A 22,506-nucleotide genomic window follows, 5' to 3' on the forward strand; every position below is an offset into this window, starting at 1 on the left:
ATTACATCCTTCAGCACCAGTATATACAGAACAGGGAATTATGTATAAACATTTATGGCATAGCAGAGTTTACAAACCACCAGGCCGTAGAAGCATTATTACTGTAAAACTGCTGATGGACTGCACCATTAGCAAGATATAATTAGTGTTGATGGCAAACATAAAAAGTCTAGAAAAGTGGAGAAGGGTGAGAAATGGGCGGAAGCAACTAAAAGATGTAAACCCCAATGAATGTCATTAATTTGCTAAAGCATTGTGTATCATGGACATTTGCTTTTTCTTTTAAATACTTTTTTTTTTGCATCTCAGTGCTCTTGATCTCCTACAGATTTTTTTTTGTAGCCATTTCCTGCCTACCTGCCCCCTCCCGCTGCTTTGTAATAACAACCTAGCAGCTGCTTAGCCGCATCAGTTGAGAGCCCGACCGTCTGCTCTACAAAAAGGTACTGGGGTGATGCCTGATCTCTCCAGTACAACCACTTGAAGTCAAATGACATACAGGTATGTGATTTGGCAGCAAGTGGTTAAATATATATATATAATATGATGTGTATATGTAGAAAAAATAATAAAAATATAGCCAATTTATGTTTTGGTACAGTGTTGCATGACTGTGTAATTTGTCATTTAAATGGTGACAGTGCTGAAAGCTCAATAATGGGCTGGGCAGCGAGGGGCTGAAACAGTCAAGGTGGTGGTTAATTGCATTCGGTTATTTGTGCACAGAGTTGAACTATTCTCTAACGACTTTCCAAATACAAAGCTACTTCTATGAAAGTTTTTTTTTTCTAAATTTCATAAATTTAAGGAAGCAGAAATACCACTTTAACTGTCAGACCACAAGCCATAATTGAGCAAGATCAAGATCAGCAATACAGATAAAACTTTCAGCAGGTGTGCTACTGCACTATGAAAACAATGCATAAGAAATTAACAATTTAACTCTTAGCTCACTTAACCTGTACGTCGCTTCTTGTAACAGATAGTGGGGGTGTGTGAGTTGTTGGAGGCACGCCGATTAGCCAGGGGGACACACTCAGTGGGTCCAGTGGACGTAATGTCCGCCATGCACCTGCGATTGCTCCCCATGGAGACAGAAGGGCGGCCTGCCAATGTAAACAAGGCACACCACTGTTCTGTCAGAGATGAACACAGGGATCCTGTGTTCCTCCTATTTAGGAACACAGATCTGTGTTCATCCAGGGAGTACAACCCCCATACAGTTAGAAAGCACTCCCTAGGAGCACACTTAACCCTTTGATTGCCCCTGGTGTTAACCCCTTCCCTGCCTGTGTCAGTACAGTAACAGTGCATATTTTTAGCACTGATTACTATAGTAATGTCACTGGTCCCCTCAAAAGTGTCAGTCAGGTTCGATCTGTCTGCCGCAAAAATCACCGCCATTACTAGTAAAAAAAATAAATAAAAATGATATAAATCTATCTCTTAGTTTGTAGGCGCGATAACTGTTGCGCGAAATAATATGTATATAATATATACTTATTTGGATTTTTTTTTTTTTTTTTGTGTTACCAAAAATATGTGACAGAATACATATTGGCCTAAATTGATGAAAAAAAAATGGATTTTTCAATTTTTTTTTTATTGGGAATGTTTTATAGCAGAAAGAAAAAAAGATGTTTTTGGAACTGTCGCATTTTTTTGTTCATAGTGCGAAAAAGGAAAAACCCGCAGAGGTGATCAATTACCACCAAAAGAAAGCTCTATTTGTGGGGAAAAAAAGAACATTGGTTTTATTTGGGTACAGCGTCGCATGACAACGCAATTGTCAGTTAGAATAACAAAGTGCCGTATCAAAAAAAATGGCCTGGTTATTAAGGAAGTAAAACCTTCCGGTCCTTAAGTGAATAAAGCTATTGCCAAGTAGAAAATTCCTGTTATTTTGGAAAGTGACCATTTATAATTATCCAGAAAAAAATCTATCCCAGACTTGCCACAAACAAGAATTCTAATCTAGTTGCTGTGTGCAATGGCATGGCCATTTTGTTTTAGGCCTGGTTCACACTAGGTATAGACCGATATGGTTTTTTCTGGGCTGATACTGATATTTTGGTCACAACGTATCGATATGGGCCGATTTATTTTGTACATTTAAAGTTTTGAAAAATAAAGACAATTTTTGACACAAATCTGGTACTGAACATGTTAATTTTTGTTTAATGCTTAAAGGCTGCCTTGCTGGCACCCTGTGGTGGGTGGCTGGCTTGCTGGCACCCTGTGGTGGCTGGCTGGCACCCCGTGGGTAGGTGGCTGGCTTGTACAGGGCCTGTGGATGGCTTGCTGGTTCGCTGGTACAGTGGCTGTAGCTGGCTGGCTGGTACAGGGCCTGTGGATGTGGGTGGCTGGCTGGCACCGGGCTGCTGTATGGCTGTGATAAACTCCCGCAAGTCTAGTCCAGACTGCAGACGAGTCTGTCCAAGGCGAGGGAGGTGGCCTAAGAAGGCAGAATGACGCCCCAAAAATATCAGCAATATCGGCCAGTTCCGGGGCCGATACCGATAGATCGGGGAAAGTGCATATCGGCCAGGCCGATAATCGGTCTATCCCTAGTTCACACCTATGCAGGTTGCAGTATAACATAAAAGGTTGCAGTGCTGTGTAAACAAACCAAAGTATCAATATAAATGCAAAAGATATGATCTGTCAAGAGATATATAAAATGCAATGTTCCCAGTGCACGATGTGATCTCAGGTGTCACCCATGCTGTCTTTCCGTCACCAAATAGTTAAAAGGCAAACTCTCCAGAAATATATGCCGTCTAAGTTCTAGGACCGCAATCACATGTTGAAATATAAATGGGTTGCCTCTCTGGAAATCTCTCACATTTAGGATGGAGCCATCAATCAGTCAAGCAGGATAATCGGGCATGAGAAGAGAATAGATTCTCATAGTATAGTAATTTATTAAAAAACGGTAAAACAAGGTAAAATCAAAATAAAAACTATGACTTACATGAGCCACACACCAGTCAAAGTACAAAGTACTGGCGGTAGATGCAATATACAAGGTCCATAAAGTGCAAAGAAATGTATATGATTTACCACAATTCACTTACTGCAGCTGCCGCCAAACTATATAAATAGGATGGCCACTGGACCTGAGGCATATATCCCAGCTCAATGGTCGTTTCATGCCACGCGCATTATCAGGAGCTTAAGGAATTTAGCCTAATGTGTCCAATTTATATGCAGCCCTCACCTTGCACCAAATTCCATTGATTGGGGACAGTGTGAGCAGCGAAACGCCACTTCAGGTTTTGCCACCTTGTTGATGAGGTCGCTTCCGGTATCCGCGTCATGTGTTGTAATCAACATTATGATGTCCGGTCTAGCGCCATTCTCTGGTAGACCTATTGGTAGGAAGTAGCTGTATTTTACTGGTCTAATAATTTTAGGTGTCCTATCAGATTTGGTATAACGGCTATGTACCATACAAAAGCAAATACATAAATGGGGCACAAATATTTCAAAGCTTAGAACAACGTAAGCGGCGTAGCATCACTTCCGGTTACGCTATCATGTTAATAAGGTCGATTCCAGTATCTGTGTCATGTTGTTATAACCAACACTAGGACTTACGGTCCAGGCACCATTCTTCTAGTAGACCTTTTGGTAGGAATTCAGTTGGACTGAAAAATTAGTTAAATTTAAAAATGTTAACAGGGAGTCCCTATTAAGCTGAGCAACCTCTTCAATCGTTTTTTACTAGTTTTAATATCTCTAAATGTCCTATTAAATTTGGCATCGTGGCTGTATACCTAACCACAAAGGTAAAAAAAACAAATGGGACCAAAATACAATATAAATTAATGATAAACTACCATGTTGGAATCCTACAAGGGAATCTAATGATATGAGGACTGCATGTAACCACATCACTATATATATATATATATATATATATATATATATATATATATATATATATATATATATATATATATATATATATATATATATATATATATATATATATATATATATATATATATATATATATATATATATATATATATATATATATAGAGGAGCATATTGAAAAATGGTAAAGAAGATACCCACATAATGCATAATATTATTAAAGGTAGGGTGTCAAATGTCTCAAAGTCCCATTTAACTGGTGTTGCAGTTGATGCATATTACAGGTGCATTTTGTGTTTTTCAATACACATTTTTTTATCTATTGAAGTCTATAGAACCAAAAACCATAAAGTCCTTGGCCCTTTCCATAAAATGCACAGATATGAACATGAACCATAGGAAACCATGTTAAATGGACTGTAGTGTTTCTGCAAAACTGAAAATGCACTAAAAATGCATAGGTGGAAACAGGACTCAAAATTTCAAGTCCTGAGCTACTGGCCAGGCCTTAAGGGTTACTCGCCACCAGTTGCCCCACCCAACTCCTACCCTGCCCTGCCCCTTATTCCGCCCCTAAACACGCCCTCATAAATTATCTCATAAAATTACACTGTTAAATGTTTTTGCATTAATGCAGAAGTTACAAAAATAAATATTAATAATGTTTTCAGTGCCCATCAATGCAGCCCATTAGTGACCATCAGTGCAGCATCATCAATAAAGCTCATCAGTGCAGCCTCAACAGTGCCCATCAGTGCAGCCTGATCAGTGCCCATCAATGCATGCAACCTCACCCATGCACATCAATGCAACCTCACCCGTACCCCTCAATGCAGCGTCACCCGTACCCCTCAATGCAGCGTCACCTGTGCCCGTCAATGCAGCTTCACCTGTGCCCGTCAATGCAGCTTTATCTGTGCTTGACAATGCACTGACCAGTGCAGGGGAAGAGAGAGAGAGGAAGAGGAAAGTTGGCCGGATAATGACAGAGCGTGGGTCACCCCGCTGTAACAGCTTTAAATGTAATTGCCAGGCGCTCGCCGACACACACAGTCCCGCCTCCTAGCCCGGCTCAATTGATAGACGTCACACGTCCTGGTTGGCCAGGTGTTCTATCTATCAAAGAAGCCGGGCTAGGAGGCGGGACTGTGTGTGTCGCCGAGCGCCCGGCAATTACAATTAAAGCTGTTAGTGTGATGATCCGCGCTCTGTGATTATCCTGTCAGTTGGCTGGCCGGCTTTCCTATTCCTCTCCTCTCTTCCCCTGAGCAGCTTCTGGAGCTGTCCCACACTCGCCCTAAATAATTTTCCAATCGCAAAATGCGAGCAGGCGAGTAGAAGATTTGAGGGCTGGGTGGAAACATGGCCTAAAGGGATATTTGTTTAGCTATATATTTGTTATTTAGGGTGCACCTATTACATTGTATGAATTGATCTAGAACATTGCTACAGGATTTTAAAGGACCTTCCAAATTCTTTTTATAGCCGTAGGATCCCAACTCAAAATGGAGTTTATGCAGACTTTGGCATTTATATTTATTTTACAATGCAGTATGACAGGTGCACTTTAAAGGAAAAGTGAGCTAACTGAAAATATTGAGCTTTCTGAGTCACATTATTTTCTGTACTATATTATGATTTCATTAGTTTTTGAAGCATGGACCTGAGACGGGTATCGCCATGCTGAGATTCAGAGTGCCCATTATTTTCTCTCAATACAGGTTCCCTTTAAATCCACAGTTTGCTTTATCTGTCTTGCTTTTCGTTGTACAAAAGGCCCCCGTGGGTGGAGCCTCAGCATCATCATGTACAATACAGAGCTGTTTACCCAGCTGGAAGCAGCTTACAGTGATTATTCTAAATATTATACTAGATTTATATAGCACCAACAGTTTGAGCAGCTCTTTACAATTTTATGCTCCATTCACATACTGGTGTATCGGATCGTGGGGAAAATCGCAGCGATTCTGCCCCCGATCCTGAATCATTGCAAATCGTTTCCCGTGACTTGCAATGACACCCCAAACGTGACACCATTTTGCCACGTTTGTCACCCGACAGATGGCAGTAAAATTGCGCAAACAGAATTGTGGGACGCCTGTCGCCCAAAAAAAGTACAAGAACTTCTTTTGGGCGACAAGTGTCCTGTGATTCTGTTTGCATGATTTTACTGAGATTCTTCTGGCGACAATCGTGACAAAGTCATGGCGATTCTGCCCACGACCTGATACGCTAGTATGCGTATGGAGCCTATAGGGAGACAGTACAGTTACAATACTATAAAATACAAGTTAAGAGGGCCTTGCTCTATAAGAGCTTACAATCTCTAATGGGTTGGAGCAAGTGGTACAAAAGAGAACTGTGAGAGAGGAGTTGATGGAAGAATTGAAAGTTCAGTTTGTAGGTTAAGAGGGGATAGGCTTCCCTGAAGAGATGCATACCTGAAGAGATGCATTTTCAGGGATCTCCTATAGGTGGCCAGAAGCAGAAGATACCCGGACAGATGGAGGGTAGGTATACTAATATATAGATGCTGTGGTGGACTGGCCACGTGGATCGAAGGAGCCAGCAGAAACAAGAAAGAGGTAAGTAATACAGTCCCCTCTGCAACCCTCTAGATTTAACCATTAGACCCCACTGCAAGGGTGTGGTTTTTTGTTTTGTTTTTGGTGGGCCTGGAGGTGGGCTTTAACAAAAACTGAATTGACAGTTTGATCTATCAAATTGCCACAAACATTCAACTTTAAGATTGTAGCTCTTCTGTATGTGCATCTTCAAAATTCAGGGTAAGGTGCTCCAATACTGGATTCTAAAGCAATGTATACTAATTTAACTGTTAGAATCTTTATCTCTGTGTTGATTAACTCTTACATTCTTTTGAATTTGGCTGGACTTGTCCATGGAATTTTACCAAAAATGCCTATTCTCTTTTAAAAAATAGCTTAAGCTGTTTCCAATTGGATGGAGAGCGCCTGTGAACAGCAATTTTAAAGTCCTTGCCACAGATTCTCAATTGCATTTAGGTCTGGACTTTGACTGGGCCATTCTAACACATGAATATGCTTTGATCTGATCCATTCCATTGTAGCTCTGGTTGTATGTTTTGGGTCGTTTTTCCTGCTGGAAGGTGAACCTCCACCCTAGCCTCAAGTCTTTTGCAGACTCTAACTGGTTTTCTTCTAAGATTGCCCTGTATTTGGCTCCATCCATCTTCCCATCAACTCTGACCAGCTTGCCTCTTGGCTCCTTCTCTGATTAATACTCTTCTTGCCTAGCCTGTCAGTTTAGCCGGACGGCCACGTCTTGGTAGGTTTGCAGTTGTGCCATACTCTTTTTCCATTTTCGGATGATGGATTGAATAGTGCTCCGTGAGATGTTCAAAGCTTGGGATATTGCTTTAGAAGCTAACCCTGCTTTAAACTTCTCCACAACTTTATCCCTGACCTGTCTGGTGTGTTCCTTTTTGCCTTCATGATACTGTTTGTTCACTAAGGTACTCTAACAAACCTCTGAGGGCTTCACAGAACAGCTGTATTTATACTGAGATTAAATTACACACAGGTCGACTCTATTTACTAGTTAGATGACTTCTGAAGGCAATCGGTTCCACTAGATTTCAGTTAAAGGTATCGGAGAAAAGAGTGCTAAATACAAATGCACGCCACACTTTTTAGATATTTATTTGTAAAAAATGTTTAACTATTGATCCTGTTCCTTTCACTTCACAATAATGTACCACTTTGTGCTGGCCTACACATAAAATGTGACATGACAAAATGTGGAACATTTCAAGGGGTATGAATACTTTTTCAAGGCACTGTATGTAAATGGTTTCCCCTCACTGATGCTAGCGCATGTTTTTCTCCTACTGGAGACAGTGCAGCCCCCCCAGAGTCTGAAGGACAATAAACTGGCCCTTTGCCGTGGTGTGTGTCTATAGATGCACACAGCTTAACTCGGGAGCATGCCTGCAGCAGCAATCTTGCTCAAGGGGCACATTTAAGGAGAAGAGGCTAGCAATGGCAAGGGACTCCAGAAGATGAGCTAAAGGACTTTTCTGTGCAATACCATTACACAAAGCTTGAAGGGTATACCCTCTTTCTTCTCCTCCTCCTATTTTTTTTTTTTTTTCATTTTTGAATAAAAAAAAAACACCCTTTCTTAGAGTCACTTAAAGTGGAGTTCCACCCCCCCCCCCCCTCAAAAGTCAGCAGCACAAACTGTAGCTGCTGACTTTTTATTTTAGGACACTTTCCTCTCCTGGAGTCCAGCGGTGTTCCCATCAGCTGTCGGGTGCTGCCGTCACCATTGCCGGTAAGGGAACCTGGCAGTGAAGCCTTGCGGCTTCACGGCCGGGGCCCTACTGTGCATGTGCAAAGCTCGCTGCGCTCAGTAATTGGGCAGGAAGCAGAGGGAGGAATAGGGGGCCAAACCTCTGACATACCTCGCCGCAGCGAGGTCCGACGGAATTGAGTACAGGCCAGGGTACTTGTCAAAAACAGGTATCCGCTCCCCCCTCTGCCCTGAAAGGCGCCAAATGTGGCACCAGAGGGGGGGGGGGGGAGACAGATGAGGGGAAGTTCTACTTTTGAGTGGAACTCCACTTTAAGGCGCACAGCTAAATGCATGAAGGATGGGCTAGGTTAGAAACATCCATGGGTCTCAACCCATTGTGGTAAGATGAGGAAAGAATTTTCAAGAAGAAATCAGTATATACTTAACAAGTGTGTGGTGTGTAGATTATCTGATTGTTTAAAAAGCAGCTTTCACATTTGCTGGTGTGGTGTTTTGTTTTGTAATAGCACATCATCTGCGATCTTTCTGCAGTCTGCAAGCAACCGTTTTTTCCCGAGATGCTACATTTTTGTTACTAAACAGTTTTTGTTGTCAAATTGCTATATTTATACTCCTTTTTTATGGCTACTTTGCAGATTCATAAAACGAAAGGTTTTTATGTTGCATCGTGAAACCCCGTGAAACGTTTCCATTCTTTACTTTTAATGCTGTTTTTTTTTTTTTTTTTTTTTTTTTATTACACATACAAATGAGTCAAACAGTACCAGCAATGCCGCTGGTTCACGTCAGATTTCATATTTTAGATGTGACGGAAGGGGGTCAGCGTTCCTTATATCGTGTTGTAATTTATTGGGGTGGTGGACAGTACAGTTCATGTCTGACATGTCTGCGAACTGATTTGTGAATAATTTTAGATTGCAATGCAATGGCATCAATTAAACATGCACATGTGTATGCTCATAATTTTAAGCCCGGAGTATCTTTTTCCATGTGCGGTTTCTGGTTATATTAGCAAATAATTTCTCTTTTTTTTTTTTTTTTATCCACTGCCAAAGATATTTACTGCTTTTCCTTGTCATGCAGTAGTCTGTTCCTTCGACTGGTTTATTTTGTGCTAAATGGAATCTTGGCTATAGTTTTCCCAAAGCTAAGTCAAGTCTTAACTGCTGGGGCAATCCTGATTTTTAATTTTTTTTTTTTTTTTTAACCAGGATTTCTGTAGGAGCCAGTCAGCTAAGTTCATGTGACTAATAAGGCCCCGGTGTCTACATGGAGGTGTGTGTGTTGGTGTGTGTGTGTTCGCGCGCCATTGGCTCCCACTGCGGTCGGTCACAGCCAGTGATGATGGATTGGGTGGCGGGACCAAGCCCCGCTCTGTGTGTGTCTTATGATCACAGAGAGCTGCTTGCTATGGAGGCGCTCGGTGGGTGGGAGGAGCGCCAATGGAGGACCTGAGAAGAGGAGGATCGGCGTATAGCATGTTTGTTGTTTTAAAGGAAAAAAAAAAAAAGCAATGTTTTCAGGGTGTATCGGAAAGCTTGTTCACAGCTGGCCTCTGCAGTTCCTCCCACCGCCCTCTAGGTCTTCTACAGGAAATAGTACTGACATAGGGGCCAGTGAGAGGAACCACAGTGGGTAGTCAAGAATGCATCAGACATGCCTAGCAGTTTAGTAGTGGTGCCGTGGCCTTGCAAGAGTGAAATTCAGCACACTGCCCACAAAAAAGGTGGGCATTTAGCCTCTTCTTTTGCAGGGTGCTTATTGATTTTGTTTTGTTAGGTCATCAAAAGGGGCACTGTAGACTTTGTTACATCTCTGGTGCCTGAAGTGAACTTTCCGCTTTCCTCTTTGGGGACAGATATTTCGAAATACCGGCTATGTCCTTCATAGCGTAAAAAGCTTCATTTTATGTGCGTTTCTAAATTAAGTTTCCGTTTTTGTTACTTGCCCCTGACTTCATGGTAATGCTAGGCCAACAACCATTCAACTTTTAAATGGGAGTACCATTGCAGGCCTCTAAAGTTTTAGCCTCTAGCAGTTGTAAGACTTGGACATGAAGTCAAGAAGGTTTAATATAATGAATAATGTACTGATTATAGTAAGTAATAAGTCTTGCTCATTACTGTGGCTCTCATGCATGAGAACATGTGTAGTGTTCAGTGCAGCAGTGTTAATTTTGGCAGCAAATTTCAATTTAGTTTTAGTCTTAGGACTAAAATGGCATTTTAGTTTTAGTCCCATTTTAGTCTTCTGCAAGTGTTTTAGTTTTAGTCGTATTTAGTCGACTAAAACTCCAGTACATTTTAGTCGACCAAAACGTCCTACATTTTAGTCAACTAAAACTCATTTTAGTCATCTATAATCGAATGGGTGTAGTTCAATGGTAATTTGTAATGCATTATTTAAGCATTTCTCTACAATTTCCAAACTCATTATATACTACTGCTGGTCCTGGAGTGAAAAATCTAATATGTTATTATTTATGGTATTAAGCTTTGAGCATGCACCAGTGTTAATTTTGGCAGCAAATTTCGATTTAGTTAGTCTTTTGACTAAAATGCCATTTTTTAGTTTTAGTCGTAATTTAGTCTTAAGACTAAAATGCCATTTTAGTTTTAGTCCTAGTTTAGTCATCTGAATTGTTTTAGTTTTAGTCGTATTTTAGTCGACTAAAATTGTGTTAATTTAGTTGACAAAAAAGTTTGTCGGTTTTAGTCAACTAAATTAACACTGCAGTACAGTAAAAGGTTTACCTGCAAAATAGAATCATGCATGCTATGTGCTCATTGGGAATAATGTTTATTTCAGTGTGAGTCATACCACCTAATTTTGATCCCTAGCCTGCACAGCATAGAAGATGTTAGAACTTCTGTTGTATATTTAGTCTTGGATCATTAAGTGTAGTTGAAGAATTAGAGATCTGTAAAGAATGGAGATAGTGATCTGTTGGTGACTTTCATGTTGTTGAATTTACTGTCTGAGCTGGCTCTGTGTATGTCAGCAGGGGAGTTTTGGTTAATAAAATATTTAAAATATGTATGACCTTCTGTTGAGGAGCATTAAAAGCATACTGTAGCTCTGACCCTCTTTTTTTTCAAGTGAAGTAGACACTTTCCAAACTCAGATTCCAGTTTGCTGCTGTGTAAATGTTGGCTACAGTATAAAGAAATACTGTATTCCTACACTGGACGTTATAAGGAATTTTTTTTTCCTGTAATCTTATTCAGTAACTTTTCTATAATGTGTATGTTCTTATGACTAAAATAGGAAATTACAAGAAAAAGAAAGAAGGGGTGCACCGACCTAGTGCATTATCCTAAAACTAGTATTTAAATGTAGAAAACGATAAATATTATACTCGCAAATACTACAATTGAATAAAAGCTCATCACAAGCTACAACATCAAGAATCCTCGCAGAGTACGAATGTGACGTTCAGTCCTTAGTCCACAATTTGCAAACTAGGAGGTGAGAATCCAATTGGCTGAAGCGTTTCAATTTTGATCCTCTTCCTCATAGCCAAGAAGACTACTACTCCCACTCCACTTATAAACCAAATGACCTAATGAGTGCCCAGAAATGGGCATTTCTCACACGCTCCTTAAGGGCGGGATATGTTCTTTTTATCTGTCGTCTGATCTCCATTCTGCCAAAATTGCGTCCTTATGTTTTATATCAATGTATACAGATAGGCTTACAAACATATAATTGTAAAAAGTATAGTAAACCATAGTAAAAATGAGCCGTAAAATTCAACACTTTCGTACAAATTTACATGTGTGCAATCTGCATTGTAGTATCATCGGAGCTATGTACACACATTGTACCAGGCTAAAAGGCATGTGTATTTCATGTTTTTCATATAATGTGTATAGTGTGATATTTCTCTTTTGTTCATTGACGGACACAGCTCTTCATCTTCATGACAGTAGGGTTATGCTGCCCCCTAGAGGAGTAGGACACTAGGCAGAGAAAAGCTTGAGCTTGGGGCAGTCCCTGGGGGTATACTCCCACTTCCTGCTATAGGTATTCAGTTTTTTTTTCTTCCTAGTCAGGAGTAATGACCTAGTTTTTTTCTTTTTTGAATGGAATTTTTCCCACCATTTTATTATTTTGTTCCTGGTTAGAATCTTTTATCGACTGCTAGATTAGTCGATGAACTGGGTAATCTAGATCCTTAGGGTCCCCCAGTCCGGCCAGCGAGCGTGTGCAGCCCGCAGCCCCGACCACAACATAGCCCTACTGGACAGGGGCTGTCCTGAAAGGTAAACATATTGCGAGGGCGCATACGCACTGACTTCAGCCTGAGTCGCAGCCTTTCCTCCTGGCCGACAGCACTCATGATAGAGCGGTGTCCTGTTCAATGGGTTTCCCATTGCAAATAGCAGCGGCCATGTTTTTGGCATTCAGATGGGCGGTGATTCGGCGGTGGGAGGTCTCCTCGACCTCTAGTGTCTGAAATAGCGATGTTCTTCTCCCTGATCGCCGCATGGGTGCAGATGGCTTTACTGTGAGCTGACCATTGGTGGAGAGTGCCTGGTGAGGTTGTCTCTCCCTCTTGCTGCTATACAGCGGTAGTGCTGTGCTGGGCCTTGTGGTACTACAGCACAGTGGGATGTCCCTTGCAGTGTTTTTACACTTTTTTGTGCGGATTCCCCTTCTACATTCATGGAGTCTGTGAAGCATGTCTCACCACCTGATCTCCTCTCAGAGGCTGCCGGGGCCCCACAACTGGCTGCACTGACGGCGGTTCTGGTGTCCAATGTTAGATTTGGTGCTGGGCAAACAGGCTACCAAAAAGTGTCCCTGCCTTCACCTGCTTCCTCTGTCATCAGATGCAGGTTCTGATTTGGCCGCCGTGGATGTTAGTTACCCTTTGGGGGTCTGTGTCCACGCACCCTGCGTGCTCAGATAGTGAGGATGATTCCTCTGTTCCGGGGCTTGGTACGCCGGTCTGGTGCGGCTGGTTGCCGACATTCCTTGGAAGCTTCCTCTCAGGGAGGATTTGCTGTCCCAAGGACCAATCTTCCATCCTGCCTTACGGTCGCTGGCATTGATGGCTTGGCTGTAGAACACCATGTGCTGATGGATAGAGGTTTGTCTGAGTCGGTGATTCCAACACTGTTAAAAGCCAGGAAATCTACTTCTAGGAAGAATACCATCGTACTTGGAAGACGTACATTGCGTGGTCTGAGTCTTTTGGGGTTCATCCTTGCTCCTTCTTGGTGGCTCAGGTCTTGACCTTCCTTCAAAGGGAGGTTGAGCAGAAATTGGCCTTGAGTACAATCAAGGGCCAGGTTTCTGCTTTGGCAGTCTTCTTCCAGCGACCCTTGGCCACACATTCCCAGGTGTGTACCTTTTTTTCAGGGGGTCCAACATTTGGTTCCTCCAGTGCGGTCTCCGTTGCTGCCTTGGAACCTCAATTTGGTGCTTTCGGTCCTCCAGATACCTCCCTTTGATAATCTTCGGGAAATTCCCTTGCCTACGCTGTCTCGGAAGGTGGCTTTTTTGGTGGCTATCACCTCTGCACGTACGGTGTCGGAAACGGTGGCGTTATCCTGTCCTTCACCTTACTTAATGATTCTCAGAGATGAGGTGGTTCTTCACCCCTGTTTGTCGTTCTTCCCAAAGGTTGTCTCTGATTTTCATTTGAATGAAGACATTGTGTTGCCTTCCTGTGTCCCAGGCCAAAACATTTGAAAGAAATTGCCTTTCATGCCTTGGATGTGGTCTGGGCAATTAGGATGTACCTGGCAGCTATGGAGTCTTTTTAGGAAGTCACTCGCTATGTGTGCTCACAGATGGGCCTCGGAAAGGGTTGTCTGCTTCCTCTGTGACCATTTCCAGATGGATCAGACAGTGGTTCAGGTCTATTCCATCGGGTCAGATTCCTCCTTTCCCTGTCAAGGTGCACTCTACTCGGACACTTAGTGCCTCCTGGGCCTTCTGTCATCAGGCGTCAGTGATGCAGGTTTGCAAGGCGGCCACCTGGTCGTCGGTGCACACTTTCACAAAGTTCTATAAAGTGGATGTGTTGGCATCTGCGGATGCTTCTTTTGGCCACAAGGTTTTGCAGGCTGCCGTTTAGACGACCTGATCTTCTTTTAGGGTATATTGTTTTTTCAAGTGGGCTCCAGTTGTTTTTGATTGAGCTCTTGTTGCCTGGTTGACTGTTTAGCCTTTTTGTTGTTTCCACCCCTCATGTTTAACATTGCTTTGGGACATCCCAATGGTTATGAATATCAGGAGCAGTGTCCGTCAATGAGAAAGAGAAAATGGGATTTTTGACTTACTGTAAAATACATTTCTCTGATGTTCATTGACAGACACAGCACCCACCCCTCTGTGGAGTTATAATTCTTCTGACACTGCTTGTAACAAAACAGAGTGGCTATAGCAGAGAGAGGGAGTTTACCCCTGGGACTGCCCATAGGCGTAGCCAGACCTTTTCTGTCTAGTGTCCCACTCCTGTAGGGGGCAGTATAACCCAAAGGTCCTGAAGATCAGGAGCTTTGTCAATCAATGAATATCAGAGAAATGCATTTTACGGTAAGTCAATCCCATTTTTTGGGCGCTTGTTCTGTCATTTGCTTCAGAAGTGGAGTGGGAGTAGTAGTCTTCTTGGCTCTGAGAAAGAGGATTAACCTTGAAACCCGTCAGTCAATTGGATTTTCACCTCCTAGTTTGCTAATTGTTTGACTATGGACTGAACGTCACATTTGTACTCTGCGAGGATTCTTGATGTTGTAGCTTATGATGAGCTTTTATTCAAATGTATTATTGCGAGTATAATGCTTATTGTTTTCTACATAAAATAAGGTTTTTAGGATAATGCACTAGGTCGATGTGCCTCTTCTTTCTTTTGTGGTTCCAGACTACCAGGCTTCTCCAGTGTTTTATATAACCTGAGAAGGTTAAACATATCCTTCCCAAGCAAGTCCACTCTCGAGTTGTTTTTATGGCTATCTGCAAAAGGATATCGTCTGTTAACCTCTTGCCAACTGCCTAACTGGTATTTTACGTCATAACTTGGACATTAAATACCGGGGTTATGGCTGCAGCCAAATGCCCCAACCCTGGTATATTTTTCCCTTAGGCAGCTGGCTTTCAAAATAAAGTGGTCCTTGTGGTGGACTTGCTACGGGATCACTTTTAGAAGCGGTGGGAGAGCTGTGTGGTTTCAGGGCTTAAGCTACTGATTTCTGAGCCCTGGAACCACAAGCGTTTGCAGCAATGGCAATATGGCCACTGCTCATCTCAATGCCCTTGGAGGACTGGATTCATGTCCTATGTCAGTTCCAGTTCTCTGGCCTTTTTGGATCAACATCAAACAACAAAACAAATAATAAAAAAAACTTTTTAAAGCGCCCCCGTTCCCATGTGCTTGTACACAGTAGTTAACGCATACATAATTCATGCCCACATATGTAAACCGTGTTTGCACCACACGTGAGGTATCTAGCAAAAAACACTGATTTTTTTTTACTTGTAAACAACAAATGTCAGAAAAAGATCCAAAGATGGTTAAAGCTAGACCCTGAGAAGTAAAAATCCACCCTTGCAGTGAGGCTATTAGGGCCCCACCTCAAGACCTTTTTGTCCTAATCTTCTGGTGTGGCAGGGGTTAATAAAACTGTTGGATCTCACAGGCGGTCATCAAGAGTGCTCGACTATACCCGCCCTTTCCTTCTAGCACCTCCATTCAGGAGGATCAGGGTAATCCGATTGGTCAAAGCAGTCATGCCTCAGCGCTGACCATTTAGGATTGCTTTGATCAGTCCTTGAGGTCCCGCAGGAAGAAGAATGATTTAAATACCTGGACTGCTATGCCGGCTGCATAAGCAGTGATAGTTCATCACCCAGGAAGGTCATTTTCTGTGAAAAGGTGAACATGCGCTTAGTAACCCTCAATTGCCACAACTGATAAAAATCAATTGTTTACACAAAATGCCATTCCAGGCCAATTTTTTACCTTGTAAAATTAGCAGTGACATTAATAGTGTGCTGTACATAGCCCTGTGCAGAGCTGTATAAGGGACCCAGCAAGTATACTCACTACAGACTGCCTGCAGAAAACTTGAGGAGGGCAGGTACAAGACTGAGCGCCCTGCACCAGGTGTAACTTAATTACAGGAAGTCCCTGCGCAAAGGAAGTTTCTCATTGGATTACTGCACAGATCTGAAGGAATTCCACAAACCACATCAAGGTTAAAAAAAACACAAATTCCTTTTGTATTTAGAGCCATGAAAGTGTAATGCTTTTGAGGCCAAGTAAGTGGACTTTTTCAGGGTCAGCTATATTAAAGGCAGCAGAAAGGAATAATAGTAAAGTGCAAATTAGCAGCTACTGTATTGGTTTTTGCAGTTAGTAAGTACTGGTAATTTGGAATTTTAGTAGGACACTGTCTGTGAAATGTTGTGGATGAAAGCCAGACTGCAAGGGTTCGAGAAGATTTTTATCAGGTGGTAGCAGCTCAAACACTTGTAGACCAGGCATTCTAGAAGCTGAGAGGTAAACAGGAATAATGAGATGGGGCTTAAAATTGTTTAGGCTGATTCAGCAAGACCTTTTTAGGCTGGGTTCCCACTTTTCCACGAGTGTGTTGTGGGAACATGTGAGTTCTATAAGGCAATGCAACCCGAACACACACGAGTTTTGCAGTGCACCACAATGCAAAGTAACACACAACGTGATCTGACCAGAGAGATGGAGAGTACAAATGGCTGCCGATGTCGGTAGTCAGCCAATCTAGGCCAAGGGACCAAGGGATAGCAGCCCTAAACTGGTTTTTCGGTGAGGCCAGCAGAATTCTAAACATCTTTAAAAGTTTCAGTATTGTACTTTAATACAACACTCAAATATACTGTATGCTATGTTCACTGAACTAAGTTGGATCATGTAAAAGCAGTGTCTGTCAACTCTGTAAATTCTATATGTAACATACTAAAATTTGCTCCATAAATGCAAATTTATTGAGCGACATTGGCATTATTTTCCTTTCCTCAATAATTAAAACAAACTAAACAACAGTATAAAGGAAAAAAAGATAAAATGATGTAGCCTCCATGTGGTAGGTACCTGGCATGACTTCTTTCATTATTGCCTGTATAAAGACCTTGCAAGAGGTTCAGTCAGTTTGCAAGAGCTTTTTTCTCTGAACAATCTTTATCTTGTCATCCTTCACTCTTTAATGTAGTTTGCAATTACAAGAGCTGCTGCTTTCAGCAGATCTAGACGCGTTTCACATTTTATTGTAGTCACATTTGACCCCCAGTGTTTCCAACATAAAGTAGAATGCAGTCCTGCTGTCAATACACCAAGCTGAGAAAAGCACAACACTGAACAATGTTTTTGTAGTACATCTGTGTTTAACCATTTGCCGACTGCTTGCCACAGATATACTGCAGCAGGCTGGCTCGGCTGCACGAACCACCGTACCTGTACAGCGGGAACGCTCCTGGGGGTGAGCGACCGCCCCCACTAGGCAGTGGGGATGCCGATCCACAGGCTATCGATCCCTGCTGAGAGAGAACGACGGTCTGCTGTTGTAAACGCAGCAGACCGTTGTTCTCTCTCAAATGAACACCGAGAGCCTGTGTTCCTCCTATTTAGGATCACAGGTCTCTGTTGACTCCAAGTCCCTCCCACATACAGACACTCCCCTAGGCAAACACTTAACCCTTTGATCACCCCTGGGTTGACCCCTTCCCTGCCAGTGTCATTACAGTAACAGTGCATATTTTAAGCACTGATTACTGTAGTAATGTCCCTGGTCCCCCCCCCAAAAGTGTCATAAATGTCAGGGGTCCTATTTGTCAGCCGCAGTCCCGCTAAAAATCGCAGATCGCCATCATTACTGGTAAAATAAAAATGACCTAAATCTTTCCCCTAGTTTGTAGACATGATAACTTTTGCGCAAACCAAAAAATTTATAATTTTAGGCCAATTTGTTTTCTCCTACATATTTTGGTAAAAAAAATTGCAATAAGCGTATTTTGATTGGTTTGTGCAAAAGGGAAACATTTCTGTCATTTTTGGTGTGTTTTTTTTTAACGAGTAATGGCGGCGATCTGCAATTTTTTTTTTTTTTTTTGATGCACGTGTTAACGAGCCCTAAGAGGGAAACGGAAGCGCAGTGTAGATGGAAAATTTTCCATTTTATATTTGGTGAATTGCAACATATGAGCAAGTTAACAAGTATTTCTAATATCCACTCTTTGGAGTTAGGAATCTTTGTATTTTGGATGACAACTTTTGTTTGTTGTGCTTTGATGTATGCTTTAATGTAAATATTTTACACTTAAGTAATTTTATTTTTTTTCCATTTTAGTGGCCTTAGGACGTAATCAACCCTTGAAGAAAGACAAGCCTAAATGGAAAAGTGACTACCCTATGACTGATGGACAGTTGCGCAGTAAACGGGATGAATTCTGGGATACCGCACCGGCATTTGAAGGGCGTAAAGAGATTTGGGATGCTTTGAAGGCTGCAGCACATGCTTTTGAGAGCAATGACCATGAACTGGCCCAAGCAATCATTGATGGTGCAAGTATAACATTACCACATGGTAGGTTTGTGTTGTCAGACTGTGAGGCAGAAAGTCAGTAATTCTAAAAAAACTCACAATTCTCTTTATAAAAATTAAAGCTGGTGCATGACACTGTTCAGGCATGGAGGTGAGCTCAGCTCCTAACTCTTCACTAGCTGAACTCTCAGCTTGCTCTCCTTTTTACTCCAGTGAGCTGTGGGTCAGGTTATGCCCACCCCGCACCCTGCCTCTTCATTTACATGATCTGCGGGGCAAGAATGTCCCCCGCTGCAGCTCATTTGTGTTAAAAAAATAAAAATTAAAATTAGGCTTGAAATTATTTCGGAAGATCCCAATGAGAACTGAAACTCTAGCTTTGAACTAAATATCACAATAGTTTATTTTTTATATACAATTTCTATTTAGCAGAATCTTTATATTGATGCTTTTTTGTAACAGGTTCTTGAGGTCAATGAGTGTAAAATAGGATAATTTAGCTATTCCCATCTGGTCATGCAGGTTTAGTGAAAACTGAATAATTGTTCTTGTGGTCACAGAGGACCATATTTAACTAGATAGCCTTCCACTACCTCCATGCAGTGCAACATGCCTTTTGGCTTTGCATTTATTATCCCATAAAGTGGTTCTAAAGGCAAGTAATTTTCTCCTTTGCTCATTGACAGGCACAGCTCCTGATCTTCTTAACCATTGGGTTATACTGCCCCCTACAGGAGTAGGACACTAGGCAGGAAAAAAAAAGTCTGGCTACACCTATGGGTAGTCCCAGGGGGAATACTCAAACTCTCTCTCTGCTATAGGGTACTCAGTTTTTTTATGCCTAGTCAGGAGTAAGGACCTAGTTCCTTGCTGGGATCTCTGGTCCTGGCAATTTTTTCTTTTTAGATAGATTTTTTTTATTTCTCTTTTTTTTTTTTTTTTTCCTGTGAGATCTACAATCAGCTGCCAGACTGGGTGACAAGCTGGATAATCTAGATCCAGTGGTCACTCCAGTCTGGCCTGTGAGTGCGTGCAGATTTCAGCTCTGCACTAGGTCAGCCATGACATAGTCCCACTGGACGGAGGCTGGCCTCACGAGGTCGCATACAATCAGGTCTCTGCCCGAGTCGCAGCGTTTCTCGTTGCAGACAGCCCCCATTTCGATGGAGAGGAGGTTCTGTCTGGAGCGGTGCCTGTCTGGTTCCTGGTATGGTAAGTAACTTTCCAAACCCCCCCCCCCCTTCCGCCGGAGGGTTTTGGGGTGGACGTGGCGCATGGGCCATGGAACAGTCGGATCCCCGGGTTCCCCTCCTTCCCGTCAGGCATCCCCCTTATCTGTCTGGTGGTCCCCCTCCCCTTACTATGCTGGGGCTGTGGGGTGGTTTGGTCCACCTCGTGGGGTGAAGGCAGGCTGCTGTACTGGCGATGGAGGGCGCGGGGGGGGGGGGATGTCCCTAAGCGCTTTGCTAGGCAGTACCCCTATGAGGAGGACCTTATTAAGTGGACTGTTCCACCGGTGGTGGACGCTCTTTTTTTTCAGGTTAAACAAGGCAACCATGATTTTGGTTAAATAGTCTCTGGCTTTTATGGACCCGGCTAATAGAAAGGCCAAGGCTGTGGCCCATAATATGTACTCTGGCTGGTTCGGCACTGAGGCCAGTATTTACCATTGCCCTGGTGCCGCAAACTCCGACCGAGTGGGCTAAGTTTTTATGCCGTGACCTGGAGGGGGAGCGGCTCCCCCCTGCCTTTGCTGAGCTGGCAGACCAGTTGGTCCAGGGGCTGCAGTTTATCTGTGATGCCTCTTTGGATGCTATGCTCTCTGCTTGGGCAGTGGTCCTTAAGCATATTTTTTAGCTCAAATGCTGGTCTGCGGACCAGACTTATAAAAAGACCTTGACTGATCTTCCTTTTCAAGGAAATCGCCTGTTTGGAGCTATCCTAGATGACCTCATTAAGGGTCTTACAGGGGGAAAGAGTACCTTTCGTCCATAGGCTAGTAAGGGAAGGACCCTCGTCGTAGATGTGGGTCATCTTTCTCGGCTCATAAGAAGTTTTTTTGTCCCTCTGGGGCGACTAACAAGGGATCGAAGCCTTTCAGGGCCTCCTCTGGTGGATCCGAGCAAACTTGGTCTGGCAAGTCAAGAGCGGGCTTATCTGCATGAAGGTGAGCCCTCACCCCTATCAGGGGTAGGGGGACGTCTTCGCTGGATCCGGATTCGTGGACTTCAGACCCTCAGACTCTTCAGACTTTTCCAGACCCGCAGATAAGGCTCCTTCAGCGTATCTTGGGTGGGGGGGACATATTTGCTGGTTTCCGAACCCGTAGACTTCCCTGGTACAAGTGCATAAGTACATTATTTATTTATTTATTTATATATATATATATATATATATATATATATATATAATACATACAATTTTTTTTTTTTTTTTTTGTAACTTACCTGTAACTGTAACCTTTCCAGGCTGGGGTATTGGGCCAAAGTACCTTCTGGATTCAAAAGGGCTGGGATGATCTCTTCCTGAAATTTTAGGAAGAATCCACTTCTTCCTGACGCTTTTACTACATAGTGAATTGAGATAAACCTACTAAAACTTTCTTGTACCAGTGTCTGGCTTTAAGGGAAATTAAATGCAGCACCATTATCTGATCCTTGAAGTCCAGCCCCCTAACCCCCCCCATGTTGAGGTTGTCGTCGAGGGGCCACTCAGTTGTCATTGCAGTTTGGACTGTCGTATCTGCGTGAATGGAAGACAGGACGAAAACATCCCATTTGTTCTGCCACATCACTGCAAGCAGTTCATCATTTCTCAAGAATGTGTTTTGTAAACGGACACATGCTGATCTTTGATTCGTCAGAACCGACCAGCAGGTCCAGGCCAAAAATCATTGGCTTGGACCTAAAGACTGATCGTGCTGGAGCGCATCACAGCACCGGCGGGCGCGTGCCCCCCTGCCAGGGAGCGCAGATCACGTATTGGGTACGTGATCCAGCACAGCAGAGCCGCCTTGCAGCCATATATGTAAGTTGTATGGTTGGCAAGCGCTTTTCGGGGTTCATACCTCTGTACAAAGAATATCCCTCAAATAGGGGAATCTTTCTGGTTGGTAAATATACAGATTTACCAATTTCTTCAAGACCTAAATATTCTGGAGGGTTTTTTTTTTTTTTTGTAAAAGGCAAATATCGAACAAATATCTAAAAAATAAAAAACAATTTAAAACCGCGCTCTGTATGTTGTATGTATCACTTTTTTATATGTCTGTTATTACTCTAAACAAGGCCATTATGTAGGCTCCATATATAATATTAGCGAAGATCATTTCCATATTGGTGCATGTTATGGTGAAACTCTTTTCATATTCACCAGTAGCAACAACCAACAAGAACGTAAACCCAAACCTGACATGTCACAAACATGTCTTATTGTCTGTTCCACGTGATTTTATCATGGAGTAAAGCTCCAAAAAGTTTTTGGGTTGTCGTTACAATTCAAATGCGCATTACTGAAGATTTTGCTCATACGCCATATATGAAATGTGATGATATCTCCATCTTTCCTTTGGTATACCTGACTATTATGTATGTTATATATGCCAGTCCACCAATTTGTATATGTGAGGATTATATCTTCCAGTCCTAAACATTGGGCCTGTGGTACTGGGCGAACAACTGTAGTCTTTAAATGACTGAATTCCCAGCTTGAGTCAACAAAGGGCGATTGACTTATTCCCTTTTGGGTGATCTATGTACATTACAAAGTTTTTAACAAACTTTCTTGCAGAGTCCTATCTTTT

General features: G+C 42.5%; 1 protein-coding gene across 1 annotated transcript in view; it reads left to right on the plus strand.

The window, feature by feature from the left end:
• The window catches only part of UBTD2 (ubiquitin domain containing 2), a 165,361-nt gene that overhangs the window by 69,612 nt on the left and 73,243 nt on the right, over positions 1 to 22,506 (plus strand). Inside the window, exon 2 of the mRNA XM_082255563.1 lies at positions 18,510 to 18,746. Within this exon, the coding sequence (XP_082111689.1) occupies positions 18,510 to 18,746 (237 nt within the window). The remainder of the gene's footprint in view (positions 1 to 18,509; positions 18,747 to 22,506) is intronic.

Source organism: Pelophylax lessonae (genome assembly GCF_965119305.1).
Source record: "Pelophylax lessonae genome assembly, chromosome: 4".
Classification (NCBI taxonomy): Eukaryota; Metazoa; Chordata; class Amphibia; order Anura; family Ranidae; genus Pelophylax; species Pelophylax lessonae.